This window comes from Pleuronectes platessa, chromosome 15 (assembly GCF_947347685.1).
Source record: "Pleuronectes platessa chromosome 15, fPlePla1.1, whole genome shotgun sequence".
NCBI lineage: Eukaryota > Metazoa > Chordata > Actinopteri > Pleuronectiformes > Pleuronectidae > Pleuronectes > Pleuronectes platessa.
The window spans coordinates 8,850,704-8,869,485 of record NC_070640.1 but is presented as its reverse complement, the minus strand read 5'-3'; the positions used below and the strand labels follow the sequence as shown (position 1 = coordinate 8,869,485).

At 44.3% G+C, this 18,782-nt stretch overlaps 1 protein-coding gene across 5 annotated transcripts in view; it reads left to right on the top strand.

Annotated features, from left to right (window-relative positions):
* Nucleotides 1-18,019, top strand: part of LOC128457378 (trichohyalin) — a 29,709-nt gene extending 11,690 nt beyond the window's left edge. For 2 of the 5 annotated variants that reach the window (XM_053442043.1, XM_053442040.1), the window contains 16 exons: nucleotides 26-1,738; nucleotides 3,291-3,809; nucleotides 5,185-9,537; nucleotides 10,766-11,428; nucleotides 12,542-12,704; nucleotides 12,809-12,957; nucleotides 13,103-13,151; nucleotides 13,942-14,266; nucleotides 14,634-14,704; nucleotides 14,833-14,866; nucleotides 14,967-15,019; nucleotides 15,294-15,414; nucleotides 15,755-15,854; nucleotides 15,948-16,021; nucleotides 16,735-16,849; nucleotides 16,973-18,019. In XM_053442043.1, coding sequence (XP_053298018.1) covers nucleotides 26-1,738; nucleotides 3,291-3,809; nucleotides 5,185-9,537; nucleotides 10,766-11,428; nucleotides 12,542-12,704; nucleotides 12,809-12,957; nucleotides 13,103-13,151; nucleotides 13,942-14,266; nucleotides 14,634-14,704; nucleotides 14,833-14,866; nucleotides 14,967-15,019; nucleotides 15,294-15,414; nucleotides 15,755-15,854; nucleotides 15,948-16,021; nucleotides 16,735-16,849; nucleotides 16,973-17,060 — 8,590 coding nt within the window. In that variant the 3' untranslated portion in view covers nucleotides 17,061-18,019. The remainder of the gene's footprint in view (nucleotides 1-25; nucleotides 1,739-3,290; nucleotides 3,810-5,184; nucleotides 9,538-10,765; nucleotides 11,429-12,541; nucleotides 12,705-12,808; nucleotides 12,958-13,102; nucleotides 13,152-13,941; nucleotides 14,267-14,633; nucleotides 14,705-14,832; nucleotides 14,867-14,966; nucleotides 15,020-15,293; nucleotides 15,415-15,754; nucleotides 15,855-15,947; nucleotides 16,022-16,734; nucleotides 16,850-16,972) is intronic. The other 3 variants (XM_053442041.1, XM_053442045.1, XM_053442044.1) reach the window with 3 other exon arrangements.
* Nucleotides 18,020-18,782: the final 763 nt, after the last annotated feature.

The window sequence follows — 18,782 nt, the reverse complement described above, 5'->3', positions numbered from 1 at the left end:
GAAATATTGTTTATCTGTTCTGCAGTTTCGAACAAAAAGCAAAAGAAAAGACCTGTGGAGAAAAGACAGAGCAGTTAGAGGGAGCAGCGACGCAGAGGGAGGAGAAGATGAGGGCCGAACAGAGCGAAAAAGAAAAACAAGAGGAGGAACGGAGGAGGAAGGAGGAAGAGGAAAGAGCAGTGCTCCTGAAACAGGGGCAGGAGGAGAGGAAAAAACATGAGGAAGAGAGAAAGAGACTGTTAGAGGAGGAGAAGAAGAGGCTGTGGCAAGAGGAGGAGGAGGTGAAAAAAGAGAGGGAAAGGAGGAAACGCGAGGAGGAGAGACTCCTGAAGGGGAAGAGAGATAAACAGGAAAATCAGCTGAGAGAGGAAGAGGAGAAAAGAAAGCGGGAGGAAGAGGAGAGGAAGAAAAGAGAGCAGGAGAGGAGACTCCTGAAGGCGGAGGAGGAAAAGGAAAAACTTAAAAGGGAAGAGGAGAGGAGAAGTGAGAGAGAGAGATTCCTGAGAAAGATGAAGGAGGAGGAGGAGAAGAGGATGGAAGAGTGGAGAGTGCTTGAGGAGCAAAGGAGGAAGAGGGAGGAAGAGAAGAAGAAGCTCCTGGAGGAAGAGGAGAGGAGGAAACTGGAGGAGAAAGCTCTGAAAGTGGAGCAACAGAAAATTAAGGAGGAGAAGAAAGTCATAGAAACAGAGGAGAGAGGAAGGAGAGAAATGGAAGAAAAGGAGAGACTTCTCAAGGAGGAGAAAGAGAAACTCCTTCAGGAGGAGAAAAAGAGGAGGGATACAAAGAAAAAAGAAGAGGTGGAAAGGCAGAAAAGAGAAGAAGAGAAAAGACATGCAGAGGAGGAGGTGAACAGGAGTAAAGAAAAACTGTTGAAGGAGCAGAGAGAAAAGGAAAAGGTGCAAAAGGATGAAGAGGAGAGGAGGAGGAAGGAAGAGGAGGAGAACAAAGTCAAAGAAGCAGAGGAGAGACGAAAGAGGGAATTAGAAAAAAAGGAGACACTCTTAAACGATGAGAAAGAAAGGATGGAGAGAAAGAAAAAAGAAGAGGAGGAAAGGCAGAAAAGGCATGAAGAGGAGGAGGAGAGGAGGAAAGAAAGGCTCTTAAAAGAACAGAGAGAAAGGATGCAAAAAGAGGGAGAGGACATGAGGAGGGTGGCAGAGGAGGAGAAGAAAGTCAAAGAAGCAGAGGAGAGCAGAAAGAGGGAAGTCGAAGAAAAGGAGAGACTTCTCAAAGAAAAGGAGAATGAGAGACTCTTAAAGGTGGAGAGGGAAAGGATGGAGAAAAAGAAAAAAGAAGAGGAGGAAAGACGTGAAGAGGAGGCGGAGAAGAGGATGAAAGAACGACTCTTAAAGGAGCAGAGAGAGAAAGAAAGGATGCAAAAAGCTGAAGAAGAGAGGAGGAGGATGGAAGAGAAGGAGAAGAAAGTCAAAGAAGCAGAGGAGAGAAGAAGGAGGGAAGTGGAAGAAAAGGAGAGACTTCTTGGAAAGGCTCTAATCTTCAGTCCAGACGCCAACAGATCAGACGAGGACAAGCAGAAGATGAGAACTCTGGTTTCCTCTTCATCTCCTCCTTTATCAGTCTCTCAGTTAAACACACACCTCACGCCCACACCTCCTCCTGGTCTCCCTCTCCCTGCTGGCCCCCTCCCTCCTCAGAACAAAACCACTGTTACATTCAAGGACCTGCCCTCACAAATTCTCCTCCAGGGCTCTGCCTCCATTAACTCCAGCACAGACCGGTGAGTTGATGAAACGACGTGTGATTACGTCACTGTGGATTTCATCTGCTTTCTTAAACCTCAAATAAAATCAATCAATCACAAATCCCTTTAAAGCAACACTGTGTAACTTTTGCTGAGCAGCGGCGCCCTCTGCAGCCACGTCTGGGGATTGATTCTGTTGTACTTTCGGTGTCCGAGCGATTTAACAGTTTTCATTAGGAGAAAAGTCTCAAATCCCAAAATTGAAGGTTGGATATTACCCATGATCTCCGGCTTCCTCCAGCAGAGGAGCTGCCACTGTAACAAAGACACCAAACTCTGTTCAGAATTTTTCATATTTTAAGTTTCCTCGCTGAATATCTGAGGTGAACGCTGGTTTTTAATGACTTCTAAACGATCTACAAGCCACTATTCTAAGGCTGAAAAGTTCCAGTGTTGCTTTGAACTCTCTCTGATCTAAATCTACTGATTTAAGCATTAGCCTTTGCTCTGTTTTGTATTTTCCGCAGTAAAGGTAAATAAAAATCAGGTTTTGCATTTTATTTTATGTTTTATTTCCTGTTCCTTTGTGGTAATTCATTTTATAATTCTCTTCTCATGTAAAATTTGGATTGGTTGATTATCTGTGTTGTAGGGGTGGGCAGATAAAACCCCAAAGTATTGAGTACCAGTGTTGATACACTCTGCTGCAGCACTTGTGTCTCTGCTGCTCTTGTATGTGCATGCATTATCACATTGTCTATTGATTATTGGTTACTGATTATTATTAGAATTGACACTGTTTATTTTGTGAATTCAACCGTCTTTCATTTGAACATGTAGACACATAATTGTCGAAAGGAAAAGCTTGATTGCCAGTTACACAGTAGTGATACATCAATTAATGGTGAATGCACCTCAAAGCAACTTGGACCAATACAAAGTATTGATACTGGTATTGATACTGGTGTGTGGCTCTGTTATTACTTAGAAACCATTTTTGGTGGTATCACCCACCCCTACTCTTTGATTGTTCTTTTCCTTCATTGTGGCTTTCTTACTGCTACTGAACTCTTCTCCATGTTCTTCCTCTTTTCTTCACTTTTACATTTTTCCTCTTTCGTCTTACTCTAGTCTGGGGCAACTCTCCCTCGTCGAGGAAGGTTCACTGTCGAACACTGTTGTCCCAGAAAACAAAATATCTTCTGCATGTGCTCCAACTGCCATCCATTCAGCCCCCACTGCTCAGGATAGACCAGTCACATCAGAGGACTTGACCCTGGTGCCTCCACCAAACGGTCTGTGTGATGCAGAGATTCCTCTGTGGAACGTGCTAGAAAGTAAAAGTGGAAAAGATTCACCTGAAACAATCTCTGCCAAGGACGGTACAAAACCTTTGTGCAGAGGGTAAGAATGGATGAGGGTCTGTCTGTCTGTCTGTCTGTCTGTCTGTCTGTCTGCCTCCTTTCTCAGTCTTATCTCCATGTCTGTCTGTGTCCATGCCTTGCTAAAAGTCAAGCTTTGTATGATAGCATACAGGAAATGTGATTTAGTAAAAACTGTAATTTCATAGGTTTTTCTTCTTTCCTAGCTCAAACAGAGAAGATGCTTCTGAGGTGGACGCCCCTGTCACTCAAGAGGCCCAGCCAATCACAGCCAAAGACTCAGAACCACCTCACGTAGAACCACCTCCTGCTCGACCTGGTGCACCATCCGTTACAGAGGAGCCCAAAGAGCCAGAGGGACCCTGCATGGAACCAACAACCTCTTTCAAGGTTTCCCCCAAACCAGGCGGCGAGCGCACGGCCTTGGCGCTGGAGCCACTGCTGCCCTCAAAGCCAGAACCAGGATTGCAGACAGAACCAGTCCTCCAGCCGTCGGGTAAACCACAAGAGGAGGCAGCAGATGAGGAGAAGCCAGCAGGCAGCTCTGCTGGTGGTGAGGAGAGTTTGGTTGACAATAAGGAGCCAGTGTGCGCTGCGGAGAAGCAGCTGTGGGCAGCTGTGGAGGAGACCACAGCGGAGACAGGAGGAGACAAAGCGATGGAAAGCAGTGAGAGCGCTGAAGAGAAGGATGAGCAGGAGAAGAGGGAGGAAGGTGTAACAGGGGGGTGAGTCAGTAATGATTCCTCAGAGCCTTTTGCTGCATGGCGTGACGTTTCTATTCTCCATAAACCATCACATATAAGCACACATTCACACACACATGGACACACACTGACTGATGTTCCTGCAGCCTAACCACTGCTTCAACTGCAGCTGAGATTAACACCAATCTGTTCTCTCTATCTTAACCTATTTCTACGCCGCTAGACTGAATATTTGAACAGAGTCGATATGATGACAAGTTTTGAAAAGATTAAAATGGGTGTGTGTGTGTCTGTGCGTGACAGTGCACATGCAGAGGCAGGTATGTGTGTTGCAGAAGAGGAGAAGGAGGCGTCTGCTGGCTTCATGTCAGCAGTCGTCGGGGTGTTGTACAGAGGGTGAGTCTCTCTGCCTGCATGTGTGGTCACTGATTTGTGAAGGAGTGACTCAGAATGCAAAAAACATTACACTGAGCCTATAGATACATCCGGTACATGTTACCAGTACAGCTTTTGAATAATTGAATTACGTGTAATACATAAAATACACCAAGATTGACACATTAAATCCAACAAAGCAAGGCTTTATTGCTTCATCAGATTTCACCTAAAACATGCTTTTTAGTAATAGGATAATTTTTGCTATTATTATTCTTTGGCATTGACATATTATGCATTACATATATTTAATATTAATATATTAAAATTAAAATCATTGTTGCGTCAGAGGTTTTTTAATAAGGTAAAGTTAAAAAGTTACTTCTACATGTATTGTATAGAGAATAGAACGAGTCAAGCAATATTTATTTCCATTGTTCAAATTATTTATCATTAATTTGAATACGCTGTCACCTTATTCAGAGAGATGTTCTTTTGCAGCTGATAAACAAGTTTTTATATTATTTGTATGAGAGTTTGAAACACTGTCTGTGCTGTATATAAATACTGTGTATACAACCATCCCTCCTTCATTTAGCAGTACTACTTTGTGTTGTCAGGGGTTGATGTGTTTGGTCCACTCAGTGAACTGCCTCAAACCAAGTGATGATAGTTTTTTCTCGTTCAAGGAGAATCCTCTTTAGTAAGTTTTACATTTTGGATCAGTTTTTCGAACTGTTCTCATGTCAGTGGTAATTCAAATCTCCGTGGGCTCTAGTGGTCTGGGTGGGAAAAAAACTGCAGGATGGTTCTCAGCGTTTAACAAACAAGAAATGTGTCTGCTGTTTGCTTTTGCACGGCACTTTGGACCAGCCCCAAAACAAAGTCTGAGAAGGAACCATTTAATCAAGCATGCAGTCTGTCTGTGACACTGTCCGGAGCCGGCTGTGATCACTCTGCAGGTCATTTCAGGGTGAGCTCTGTCTCAGAGTATTTCTGTCCCTCGTGTCTGTCCCTTCAGCTACGAGACAGTGACCTCCCTCCTGCACACGACTGGATCCGCTGATGCAGGTCACGCAGGGATGAAGTCTTCCTCTGATCAAGATGAGGATCCACTGGTTGCCGTTGGAGTGGGCATTTCACCACCCACAGCCTTCTCTGACGTAACTGAAAATCGGACTATTAGTGAAGAGAAGGAATCGGCTCAGAAAGTGGAGTGCTTGACTTCAGTGGAGCCACGTGGGCTAAGTCTGGTGGCAAGTCTGCGACTGGCAGCCAGTGAGCAGGAGAAAAATAGAGAGCAGGAGAAGGAGAAGAGGGAGAAAGAAAGGATAGAGAACATGGAGAGGGAGGAGAGGGCCAGGAAGGGGAGAGAAAAGGCACAAAGAGAAAAGGAGGAAAGAGAGAGGCGGGAAAAGGAGAAAGAAGAGATGGAGAGGAAGGAGAGGGAAAAGATCGAGAGGGAAAAGGCAGAAGAAAGAAAGAGGTTGGAAAAAGAGAGGGAGAAGCTGGAGAGGGAGGAGAAAGAAAGGGTTGAGAGGGAAATGAAAGTGAGGGCTGAGAGGGAAAAGGAGGAAAGACAGAGGCTGGCAAAGGAGAAACAGGAGAGGGAAAGGATTGAGAGGGAAAAGGCAGAAGAGAGAAAGAGGTTAGAAAAAGAGAGAGAGAAGCTGGAGAGAGAAGTGAGGGAAAAGGCAGAGAGGGAAATGAAAGTGAGGATTGAGAGAGAAAAGGAGGAAAGAGAGAGGCTGGCAAAGGAGAAATCAGAGATGGAGAGGGAAAAGATGGAGAGGGAAAAGGCAGAAAAGAAAAAGAGGTTGGAAAAAGAGAGGGAGAAGCTGGAGAGGGAAGAGAAAGAAAGGGTTGAGAGGGAGAAGGAGGAAAGAGAGAGGCTGGCAAAGGAGAAAGCAGAGATGGTGAGGAAGGAGAGGGAAGAGAAAGAAAGGGTTGAGAGGGAAATAAAAGTGAGGGCTGAGAGAGAAAAGGAGGAAAGAGAGAGGCTGGCAAAGGAGAAATCAGAGATGGAGAGGATGGAGAGGGAAAAGGCAGAAAAGAAAAAGAGGTTGGAAAAAGAGAGGGAGAAGCTGGAGAGGGAAGAGAAAGAAAGGGTTGAGAGGGAGAAGGAGGAAAGAGAGAGGCTGGCAAAGGAGAAAGCAGAGATGGTGAGGAAGGAGAGGGAAGAGAAAGAAAGGGTTGAGAGGGAAATAAAAGTCAGGGCTGAGAGAGAAAAGGAGGAAAGACAGAGGCTGGCAAAGGAGAAACAGGAGAGGGAAAGGATTGAGAGGGAAAAGGCAGAAGATAGAAAGAGGTTAGAAAAAGAGAGAGAAAAGTTGGAGAGGGAAAAGGCAGAGAGGGAAATGAAAGTGAGGATTGAGAGAGAAAAGGAGGAAAGAGATAGGCTGGCAAAGGAGAAATCAGAGATGGAGAGGAAGGAGAGGGAAAAGGAAGAAGAGAGAAAGAGGTTAGAAAAAGAGAGAGAGAAGCTGGAGAGGGAAGTGAGGGAAAAGGCAGAGAGGGAAATGAAAGTGAGGATTGAGAGGGAAAAGGAGGAAAGAGAGAGGTTGGCAAAGGAGAAAGCAGAGATGGAGAGGAAGGAGAGGGAAAAGATGGAGAGGGAAAAGGCAGAAGAAAGAAAGAGGTTGGAAAAAGAGAGGGAGAAGCTGGAGAGGGAAGAGAAAGAAAGGGTTGAGAGGGAAAAGGAGGAAAGAGAGAGGCTGGCAAAGGAGAAAGAGGAGATGGAGAGGAAGGAGAGGGAAAAGGCAGAAGAAAGAAAGAGGTTGGAAAAAGAGAGGGAGAAGCTGGAGAGGGAAGAGAAAGAAAGGGTTGAGAGGGAAAAGGAGGAAAGAGAGAGGCTGGCAAAGGAGAAAGAGGAGATGGAGAGGAAGGAGAGGGAAAGGATGGAGAGGGAAAAGGCAGAAGAGAGAAAGAGGTTGGAAAAAGAGAGGCAGAAGCTGGAGAGGGAAGAGAAAGAAAGGGTTGAGAGGGAACTGAAAGTGAGGGCTGAGAGGGAAAAGGAGGAAAGACAGAGGCTGGCAAAGGAGAAAGAGGAGATGGAGAGGAAGGAGAGGAAAAAGATAGAGAGGGAAAAGGAAGACGAGAGAAACAGGTTGGAAAAAGAGAGGGTGAAGCTGGAGAAAGAAGAGAAAGAAAGGGTTGAGAGGGAGAAGCAGGAAAGAGAGAGGCTGGCAAAGGAGAAAGCAGAGATGGAGAGGGAGGAGAGGGAAAAGATGGAGAAGGAAAAAGCAGAAGAGAGAAAGAGGTTGGAAAAAGAGAGGGAGAAGCTGGAGAAGGAAGTGAGGGAAAAGGCAGAGAGGGAAATGAAAGTGAGGATTGAGAGGGAAAAGGAGGAAAGAGAGAGGCTGGCAACAGAGAAAGCAGAGATGGAGAGGAAGGAGAGGGAAAAGGCAGAAGAGAGAAAGAGGTTGGAAAAAGAGAGGGAGAAGCTGGAAAGGGAAGAGAAAGAAAAGGTTGAGAGGGAAATGAAAGTGAGGGCTGAGAGGGAAAGGGAGGTAAGACAGAGGCTGGCAAAGGAGAAAGAGGAGATGGAAAGGAAGGAGAGGGAAAAGGCTGAAGAGAGAAAGAGGTTGGAAAAAGAGAGGGAGAAGCTGGAGAGGGAAGAGAAAGAAAGAGTTGAGAGGGAAAAGGAGGAAAGAGAGAGGCTGGAAAAGGAGAAAGAGGAGATCGAGAGGAAGGAGAGGGAAAGGATGGAGAGGGAAAAGGAAGAAGAGAGAAAGAGGTTGGAAAAAGAGAGGGAGAAGCTGGAGAGGGAAGAGAAAGTGAGGATTGAGAGGGAAAAGGAGGAAAGAGAGAGATTGGCAACAGAGAAAGCAGAGATGGAGAGGAAGGAGAGGGAAAAGGCAGAAGAGAGAAAGAGGTTGGAAAAAGAGAGGGAGAAGCTGGAGAGGGAAGAGAAAGAAAGGGTTGAGAGGGAAATGAAAGTGAGGGCTGAGAGGGAAAGGGAGGAAAGACAGAGGCTGGCAAAGGAGAAAGATGAGATGGAAAGGAAGGAGAGGGAAAAGGCTGAAGAGAGAAAGAGGTTGGAAAAAGAGAGGGAGAAGCTGGAGAGGGAAGAGAAAGAAAGAGTTGAGAGGGAAAAGGAGGAAAGAGAGAGGCTGGAAAAGGAGAAATCAGAGATGGAGAGGAAGGAGAGGGAAAAGATGGAGAGGGAAAAGGCAGAAAAGAAAAAGAGGTTGGAAAAAGAGAGGGAGAAGCTGGAGAGGGAAGAGAAAGAAAGAGTTGAGAGGGAAAAGGAGGAAAGAGAGAGGCTGGAAAAGGAGAAAGAGGAGATGGAGAGGAATGAGAGGGAAAGGATGGAGAGGGAAAAGGAAGAAGAGAGAAAGAGGTTGGAAAAAGAGAGGGAGAAGCTGGAGAGGGAAGAGAAAGAAAAGGTTAAGAAGGAAAAGGAGGAAAGAGAGAGGCTGGCAAAGGAGAAAGAAGATATGGAGAGGAAGGAGAGTGAAAAGGCAGAAGAGAGAGAGAGGTTAGAAAGAGAGAGGGAGAAGATGGAGAGGAAGGAGAGGGAAAGGATGGAGAGGGAAAAGGCAGAAGAGAAACAGAGGCTGGAAAAAGAGAGGGAGAAGGTGGAGAGAGAAGTGAGGGAAGAGAAAGAAAGAGTGGAGAGGGAAAAGAAGGAAAGAGAGAGGTTGGCAAAGGAGAAAGCAGAGATGGAGCGGAAGGAGAGGGAAAGGATCGAGAGGGAAAAGGCAGAGGAGAGAAAGAGGATGGAAAAAGAGAGGGAGGAGTTGGAGAATCGGCAAAGGGAAGGTAGGGAAAAGGCAGATAAAGAAAGGGAGCAGCGGACGTTAGATGAGGAAGAAAAGAAAAAAGAAATGGCAAAAAAGAAGATGGAAGAGGAGAAGAGCAGAAAAAAAGAGCAAGAGAATATGGTGGAGAGGGTTGATAGGAGCAAAGGAATGAAACCACAACAGAGACAAGAGTTAGCTTGTGACTCAGTGCAAAGCAGACAGGAAGTTGTGGGCATCCAATCAGCTGAGTGGCCTCCACTGAGAGAAGCAGACCTGGATGATATCGCATATGATGATGATGATGATGAAGAGGAGTCAGAAAACAAATCTGATCCCAAAGCTGAAATCAAACTGCTCTCCACCAGATCAGCTGACTCTGCCCCTGCAGCCGGACCAACAAATAAATCTGACCTCAGATCAGGCAAACCTGAGGACCGTGATACTTCTGTCAAGAAGCCCCTGAGTGATACTCGTCCCAGATCAGTTAAACCAGTCAAAGCCAACATTCAACTGGCTGCCATCCCGGAGTGGATGAGGGAGGAGGAGAGCGAGGAGGTGGAGTACGAGAGAGGCCACGAGGATCTCGGCACCATCTGGCTGGCTGAGCTGTACATGGAGGGGGAAGCGGGGTGAGTAAAGTGGGCGAGAGGGGTTTATAGCAGCAGGAAGAGAGAGGGGTGAGTAACCAGGAAGGAATTGGGTACATGAGAGGGATCTGCGTGTTGCTTCATGTGGATTAAAGAGGACCGTGCCTGTGGTTGTTATCCTTTAGATCTTCCTCAAGTCAGACTTGTGTGTTGGCATGTGAGTCATGCACGTCTCCACCAAACTAAATCATTATCGTGTTGTTTGTGAAGGAACCTGGAATTTCCTCTTTACGTCCTGCCTCAGGGATGAACGGCTTCATAGCGGAGGTTAAAAAACCACGAGGCACGCCTTACCCTAAGAAATTAAAGTCTGTAAACCCTCAGCGGCTGTTTGCACTAAGTAGTCACTCCTTGTCCTGAATAATTCAATATTACTTATTATTTACTTTGACTTACTTAACGAGAATATCATTACCTTCAGACTCTCTCCTTCAAACTTTAGAACTTGCCTGAGAATCATCACTTTTTTTAAGTTTTCTTCATTATTACAAATATATCTCGGTGGGAAAATTGCAAACTGGAACTGTTTTTTCTTTAAAAAAATCCAGGATCCGCCCAAGATCCAGATCTTTAATGGGTTATTTCCTGACCCATGCTCCATCCTTCCACAATTTTGTAGAAATCCACTGCCAACAAACTGGGCTGACAACTTTGGCATCTGTCATGTGTTGTTGTACTTTGAGGGAAAAGGATTAGTTCCACAGAGCATAATGTGTGAGAAAGTGTGAGCTGTGCGATGGCACATCTCTTCTGTATATGTTGCATGATTATCACTGTGTTTGTGGTTGAATATCAAAAGGCTCACAGCATTTGTTCAGTGGCCTACTTGCTGCAGCTTAATAGCATGGATTGGTTTGATCATTGGATGTTGAAGGCTGAAGCATGTTGAAATCTGGTGTTTTGCTTTGGTTGCTTTCACACAGTCAGACCTCTGTCTCATCAGACTTGTAGAACTCTGGGGGAAATCTCGTACAAACAATCGGCATGTCAAGACCTCTGGAAGGCTTGAGACAGCCACAGCCGGGACATTGAACTTTATGGCTTGGATTAAGAAAAACATTTCTTCAAAGCAAGGTTTTCACGTTCCTTGACCTAAAAGGGATGGAGCTCTGGCTGCGATGATTGACGACAGATGACTGGCATGACAATGACACTGCCGTCAGTTTTGTCAAAAGCACTTAAGCTCTGAAATCTTCTTTTCTGTCTTCAGCCCAGGACAGCCATCCTCTGCTGTAACCCAGAAGCCCTCCCCTCTGCCCTTCAGGGAACAAACCCGTCACCAGACCTCTGCTGCCAGTTACTTAATGACCAGTCCGGCTGACCATCCAATTGAGATGAGGCCTAAACCTTCTTCCCAACAAACCGAGCCTCTTCATCCAAGCGCAAACGCAACCGGCAAACACTCTGACTTGAAACACACCAAGATAAACGTTGACATGCACATCAGCAAGACACATGACGACCCAAGGAAACCCACAGATTCACTCATGAGTCTTGAAAAGAGTGAAGTTAAAAACGTGAAACATTCCAAGAGCTTGAGTAAGCATCCCACAGAGAACGACAGCACACGGATGGACGGCCGACACACCTCGACCCCAGATCAGAACGACCCCATCAAAGCCAAACAGCTCCAGGAGGAGGAGGAGTTCCTGTTAGCCAAATTCCGTCTGCTGACCGGTGGCGACACGTCACCCGTCTCCGGCGCTCGCAGTATGAAACGCCTCATCCCCGCCCCCGGGGAGATCGAGTGTGACGCCACAGAAAACCCTCCTGAACTTATTGATCAGAATCAGATCTCATTCACCCGCGGCTGTGACGGCCTGCAGGAAATATCTCTAACTGAGACAGAGGAGCCACTGAGAGGGAAGCGTGTGTAAGTCAGCATGAGGCGACAACCGGTGCTGCTTTTTGCAAGGACACTGAGCCTTGTGTGTGATTTGTGTGTATACACATGTATAATTTCTCACATTGCTGTGAAGTCTGAGACAATAACATCAGTCTAGTGTCCTCTCTTGGTGTTTGGTGTTTGAACAACATGGGCAAGGAGTTGCATCAGTGGGGCGGCTGTGGCTGAGGGGTAGAGTGGTCGTCCTCCAACTTGAAGGTCGGCAGTTCGATCCCCAGTCTGACCCATCTGCATTCCGAATTGTCCTTGGGCAAGATGCTGAACCCTGAATGCCCCCCCATAGAATAACAAAGTTCTGCAAATAGATGCACTGTATGAATGTGTGTGTGAATGGGTGAATGTAAAACTGTACTGTAAAGCACTTTGAGTGGTCATCAAGACTAGAAAAGCGCTATATAAATACAAAACCATTTACCATGTGCAAGATCCAGAGATTTTAGAGCTTAAAACTTCCAAAAGAGGGCGTCAAAGTTAGAATATGTTGTTTTGCTCTTGCGTCAGTTGTGAGTCTTTTGCAAGTCGGCCAGCTTTGTGAAAAAGCAACACTTATACTGTATATGAGAGATGACGAAATTACTGCCAATGCAGCTGTTTCGATCCGAGTGACTTTGGTTCTTTAGCTTTTCTGATTCAAAACGGAATCCGGAAAAAACGTACTAAAAACCAATAGACATGAACACAACATAAAAACGAGGAAAAAATAATAAATGGAGTTGTTGTTTTTCTGTTTTCAATCCATGGCAGAAAACATTGAAAAAACGGAAACAAAGAATTGATTGTTTTTCAGCCGACTATTCAAAGAATGAGATACTTCAGTGTATTGGCTTGTTTCTGTTTTTTTCCCAACAGCACAGATCAATGTTTGATTATGCTTCAAATTCATATACCCATTGTCTTGAATGGTGTATGCTTGCTATCATGCCCGCTAACATCATGACAGTGCTGAGATCTGCTCTCTGATCCGCCATGTCGGCAAAGCTTGCATGTCTCCTGCTCACATCTACATGTCGCTGATACCAAGCTGCTTTGACCAAACTATTTCTATTCATCGCCAATTTTGTCTATATTTTTATGCCTCAGAGACAAGTCCAGCACAGACACACACAACCCTCCTGCCCATTACTCTGAGATGCAGACCTCTTGGCTTCCTACATTAATAGAAGAGGAAACCGCGGATATCAAAACACCTGCTCCAGTTTCAACAGTCAGACAGGAGGCCGATGGGAAGGATGACTCCTCTGAGGTAAATACTCGGAATGCAAACGTCGGCCTGAAAACTCTCTTATTTTGAAATCACAGATAAACGCGCACATGCACACACCTGAGACTGAGCTTGTGTTTTTTCAGGAGCTGGTGAACTCCAGCCAGTCGCTGCTGCAGTGGTGTCAGGACATCACCAGCCAGTACCGGGGGGTAAAGGTCACCAACTTCAGCACGTCCTGGAGGAACGGCCTGGCCTTCTGTGCCCTCCTGCATCACTTCCACCCAGACAAAATGTACATCACTACCAATCTCTCTTAAAGCTGATTGTAGATATTTTTGAATGCATTCCGTATTTTAAAATAATTAAAAGATTGTTGTGAATTTCAGCTCTATAGTGTAAAATTTAAATGCTTTCATTATTTGCTTTTGTCCCACTAGAGATTTTGACCAGTTGAAGCCACATGACATCAAGCTCAACAACAAAAAGGTAAGGATGAGACATTAATTAGTCAAATATATATTGACTTTTCACAGCAACAATTCCATCATTAGTGTTATATGAGTTTAATATATAAACGCTATAGCCTCAGTTATTCGATTTTCTAGTGTTTTTATTGTCCTGTCACATGGTCCCTCCTTATAATGATATTTCTCTTCTTCTTTTAAAACATTTAAGTTATCTCTAATTGACGCTGGTAAAATAATATTGAATCCTTAAGCCAGTGTATTTTCCAATAATCTGAACCACATGGTCTTATGCTCTTAGGACAGTGTTTGGATGGGTGTCAGCTCTTATCTGCAAGAGTGTAGAGGTTTGTCGTTTAAGGACATAAACCTACACAGATTAGATTTTCGTGATAGGGACTTATTTCTCAATATTTTTTTCATACAAAGAAAGTGTACATGCTCATTTGGTAGCAGTGCCTGCAGTCCTCCTCTTACGTTGCATAAGATCCTAACAAGCTCCAGACTTTATGCCTCCCTAGAGGCAGAACCGAGGCTAAGAAGTCTGCAGAGCACTGGCTGCAACACTCTGAGGCTCAATAAGCTCATTGTTCTGAGCACAGTGTATTTCTGTTATTGAAAATGGTTCAGACAAGTGACTCAATGTTTTGTCTCTTCTTGAGTCTGAATTGTTCTGTCAGAGGACAATGTTAACTGAGATCTCTGTGAGGTCATCACACTGAAACTGTTAAATACAGAGCGACAGGCCCTGGTGGATTTCAGAGGAGTCATTATTATAACCTCTATTCTTCGCTGATCATGTGCTCCTTCAGGCGTTTGACGGTTTCGAGGCGCTGGGCATCTCGCGGCTGCTGGAGCCGTCCGACATGGTTCTCCTGGCCGTCCCCGACAGGCTCATAGTGATGACCTACCTCAGCCAGATCCGCTCGCACTTCACCAACCAGGAGCTGAGCGTGCTGCAGATCGAGCACAACAGCAGCCAGTCCAGCTACGGCCTGGCCCCCTCCGGCCCCGCCCCCACCAACGTCGACGCTGCCGCTTTCTGCATGGCCAGACTGAACGAGGGAGTGACTCTAGAGGAAGGGGGAAGCAGCACACTGGTGGTCCCGCCTCCGAGGACCAAACGACTAGTTAAAGGTATCAACCCGTCATCATTTCTTTCGTCTGTCCTCAAGTCTCATTTCATCTGCTTCAACCTTTTGAACTCTTTAGTGGGTTCATCAAAACAAATTGTACAGGCCTGCGGTACGTTAGATTTAAAGTCTCCAGTTAATCCAAGTAGACGTCTTTGGAGTGTAGGAGGAGGCCGATTACATGTAGAAAAAAATCCACTGATACAGGAAGGACTTGCACCGCACAGATAGACCCTGGCTAACCACTGTTCCAGCGTGCGGCCCAAGTGTGAAAACTTCCAATCAGCCAAAATCTATAAGGAATCCTACATTCAACCAATACTTTATACAAAAATGTTGAACTTTTTGATTGTTTTTCTCATCTGTTTTAGGTGACGAGTCAATATCCCCTGTCGCACCCCCAAGATCTATCACCAAGACAGTCACATCTGGATTCACTCAGGTGACACTGCTTTTCTGTTTCTGAATCTTTAACCTTATTATCCAGAATGTAAGGGTTTGAATGTATAATCCGAAGAGGAGAAAGCTGTCATACACTTTTCATTAATGAAAAATCTTTGTTATCTTCAGGATGAAGACACAATGACAAACACAAAGAAAACAGGTGAGTACACAACATGTCAAAGTAATACAACACAAACAGCACCTTCTGTCTGACTCTTTTTCTTTTTTTTTTACTCTGTAATTTCTTCTTGTTTGTGCAGAGCTGCAACCAGCTGCAGGGACAGAGCCTCCAAAACAAGACGCTGAAACAATGGTCAGTTATGTGAACGCCCCGCTTCACGTTGTCCTCTTCTCTCCTTCTTTTCTGTATCTTTGATTCTCAGATCAAATCGAATGAATCCTCAACATTTGTTTCTTCGAATTTATACAAAACCTCTCTAATCTTTTGACCTCTTCTTCTCTTTGTTTTCCCCCTGTCTTCATTTTCCGACTCTCTATTTCCCCTTTACCTCCTTTTCCCTTGTTGGGTATGTTCACGTGTGGTTGTGTGGTTGTGTGTGTGTATGTATGATGGGGCTTGTGGTCAGTGTTTGCAGGACACCAGTCAGTATGTGCTGAGTGAGCTGGCAGCGTTAGAGACGGAGCAAAGGCACATCGACAGCAGAGCCGCTGTGGTGGAGCGACGACTGCGGAGCCTCATGGAAACAGGTGAGTCACACACACACACACACACACACAAACTGGCATTTCCAACTAGTCAATAACCGAATCTACTCAAGGAGCAGGAATGAGAACCGAACATCCATCCATCCTGTATGTATATCACTCACTTTGAGGGTCACAAGGGGGGGGGGGGGGGTACACCCTGGACAGGTCATCAGTAAGATCTACAGCAACAAACACACACTCACATTCACATCTATAGTCAATTTAGAGTCGCACATAAACTGCATGTAGGACGAGGCCCGGGTACCTGTAAAAAACAAGAACTAAACAGTTTAAGTTAGATCTCAATACATTCTATCGCCTGTCTTTTTCCGTTACACAGGAAGTGACCGTGATGAAGAGGAGAGACTGATCCAGGAGTGGTTCATGCTGGTGAACAAGAAGAACGCTCTGATACGCAGACAGGACAACCTGGAGCTACTGTGAGCCCCCTCAGCAGTATACACATGTACATATATATATACATATGTCACACGCTTCTGTTTCATTTTCCTGATAATTGACTGCATCCACAGGCAAGAGGAGCAGGATCTGGAGCGGAGGTTTGAGCTTCTCAACAGAGAACTGCGGGTCATGATGGCTATAGAAGGTTCGTAACCAGCAGGGGTGGAAGAACCACTCAAAACATTAACTTGAGTGAAATCCACAATATCACAGTGTAAAATGAAAAGCATCAGTTGGTCGATGCTTGCCCTGCACAAACATGCAAACTTTTTATATTGTGGTAATGCCACTTCATACATGACAAATCTATATAAGCTTTGAGTTGGTCAACAGTCCATTTTTGAGTTATGCTTGAAGTAATTTTTTCACAATAATTTGATCTCTATTATTTGCAGAGACATCATGTCAAATCTGTTATTTTGACCATATGTTTGAGGAACGGATGCCGACTCATGACATGTCTGATTATATCAGTCACATTTCAACGTGTTAATCAGGCCTATCTCAACACAATGGCCTTTTCAGTTGATTGTGAGCTGACTCTCATCTGGCTGCTTCACAGCATGAACACAGAATATCACACAGAAATCTTCTGACATAAACATCAATCAAAATGTAACACATTTCCCATGACTTAGACCTTGACTGATAAGTTGTGGTGATAATCCATCAATGTGTTGTTGAGTTATTTTTTACAAACACACACTCACATGAAAGAAAAAACAACACCCAGCTTGTGCATCTATATGTTGACACTGGAGAGACTGGATGGAGAATATTTTACAAACTATTGGGTCCTTTCTTTATTGTACATTATCATTTTGAACCATTGTGAAATTGCTGGTGTTGGTCCTGCAGAGTGGCAGAAGTCGTCCACTCAGCAGCAGAGGGAGCAGCTGCTCCTCCAGGAGCTGGTGTCTCTGGTCAACCAGCGGGACGAGATCATCAGAGACATCGACGCCAAGGAGAGAGGGTGAGTGTGTGTCAGTGTGGGGTTGTGTACAGAAGACAAAACAGGAGGATGATGGCAAAGTCCTAAAATAAAAAAAAAAGCAATTGTTTAAAAAAATAATCTATTTCCTATTATTTGACTTAGGGCAATGGAGGAGGATGAGCGGCTGGAGCGTGGTCTGGAGATGAGGAGGCGAAAATACAGCAACAAAGACAAATGTGTCCTGCAGTGAGAAGACAGGACAATCACAAGCAGCTTTTACTACTGAGCCCCTGAAGTAGTCTGTTCATAATCGATATGAGCAGAATGGAAAACGCTCCCTTTCTTAGTGCCTTGATTTTCCCTAAGAGCTTCCAGATTGGGGCTGAAAACGTTTTGTTTATTCAGTTTAATTATTTTCAGCCTGTCTTATCGTAATGATATTATTTTGATTCTATTCACCTGTTTGTATTTATTTAAATGATGTGCCTTTATTTTTATTGTTGTACATCTGTTGCACACGTGTTGTTTTTGTGTGTTTGTGTGTATATTCTGCTGTGCTCATTCAGTATTTAAAAATGGGTTTTCCTGTTATCATGGCCAACATAACATGTTCAAATCAAAACGGATATGTGCCAAATCCTTCATGATAAACAGTTAACAGTTTCTTATCATAAATGCACATTAAAAAAAAATCTGTACCATTTTTGTTAGTAATATCCGTTTCTGTTTTTTCACCATGAGAAACACAACAATTACATTTCAGATACAAACATTGTAAGTGAGAAATCCTGAGCTGGACTCAAACCCACAACGTTGTTTGATGCCAACGTCACATTGTGATAAAGTCTGAAAGCATTTCCACTTATTGCAAGAATAGAATCATGCTTTTCATTAGAAGTGAGAGGTTTATAAAGTGTTTCTACACGTTAAAGATGCCTGATGTAGTTTCAAGTTTAGAGTATTTATTTTACACCATGAGTGCCTTGAATAAACCAGTGTGGTTGAACTGCTTTATTCACAGAAACGATCCTGTTCCTTCATTTCTGTGTCGTGTTGACTACTGTGTGCCTGCTGTTTAGGAGCTGTGCTGATAAAGTGGTACTTAAAGTGGCTTCACATCACCACTGTGTGCCCATCACACTGTATATTTATGTTGATGATGTTGATAATTGTGATGACAAATTATAATAAACATTGGTTGGTTGCTCACACCTTTTATGAGTGGATGTCTGTCACACCCTTACTGTGCTTTGGACACAAATATTATACAATCTGATATAATGTCCCAGCAACAAACTCAGACTTAGTGGTGTCAGTTTAGAAATGGAATCAACTCCATGGATCTATATAAAGTTTGAAGCTGAAAGTTAGTGTATTCCATTGTTATATCCGGTGGTCCAACTGGTTACTTGAAGTTAAAAATTCCAAATAGGTTTTTTTGCTTTACATCTTGGAAGTTATATTTGTAACCTGTATAATGGAGGTTGGGTTCATGAAAGCAGGATGGTTTGCCGTAAGTCGGAAAATAAAACGTTTTTTTCTAAATGTAGGCTATATTTAATCTTATGGAACAGTATCAAGCCTTTTCTCTTTGTTCTTTTTATTCATACACAGTGTGCGGCCAAAAGAGAATTGCACAACCATCCCTTTCGTCTCCGTTTTTAGTACGTTAGGTTCATTTTTCCTGTGACGTCACTCGTGGCTCCCTGGTGGCTTAGTGGTTAGGATTCAGCCCGGGTTCGATTACAGGTCAGGGAATAAGAGATGTTTCCTTACTGAACAATGGGCCTGTTCTAACTGATGCGTTTGAATGTCAGCATGAATTTCGTTCTTCATTGAAACGACCAAGGTAACTTAAGGTGTTTGCAGTAAGGCGTCTTCACCATCCATATGGTGCACAACTTAAACCTTAATAACAATATTCTGTTGCTTATTATTAGTAGTAGTAGTAATAAAGTAGTAACATTTAAAA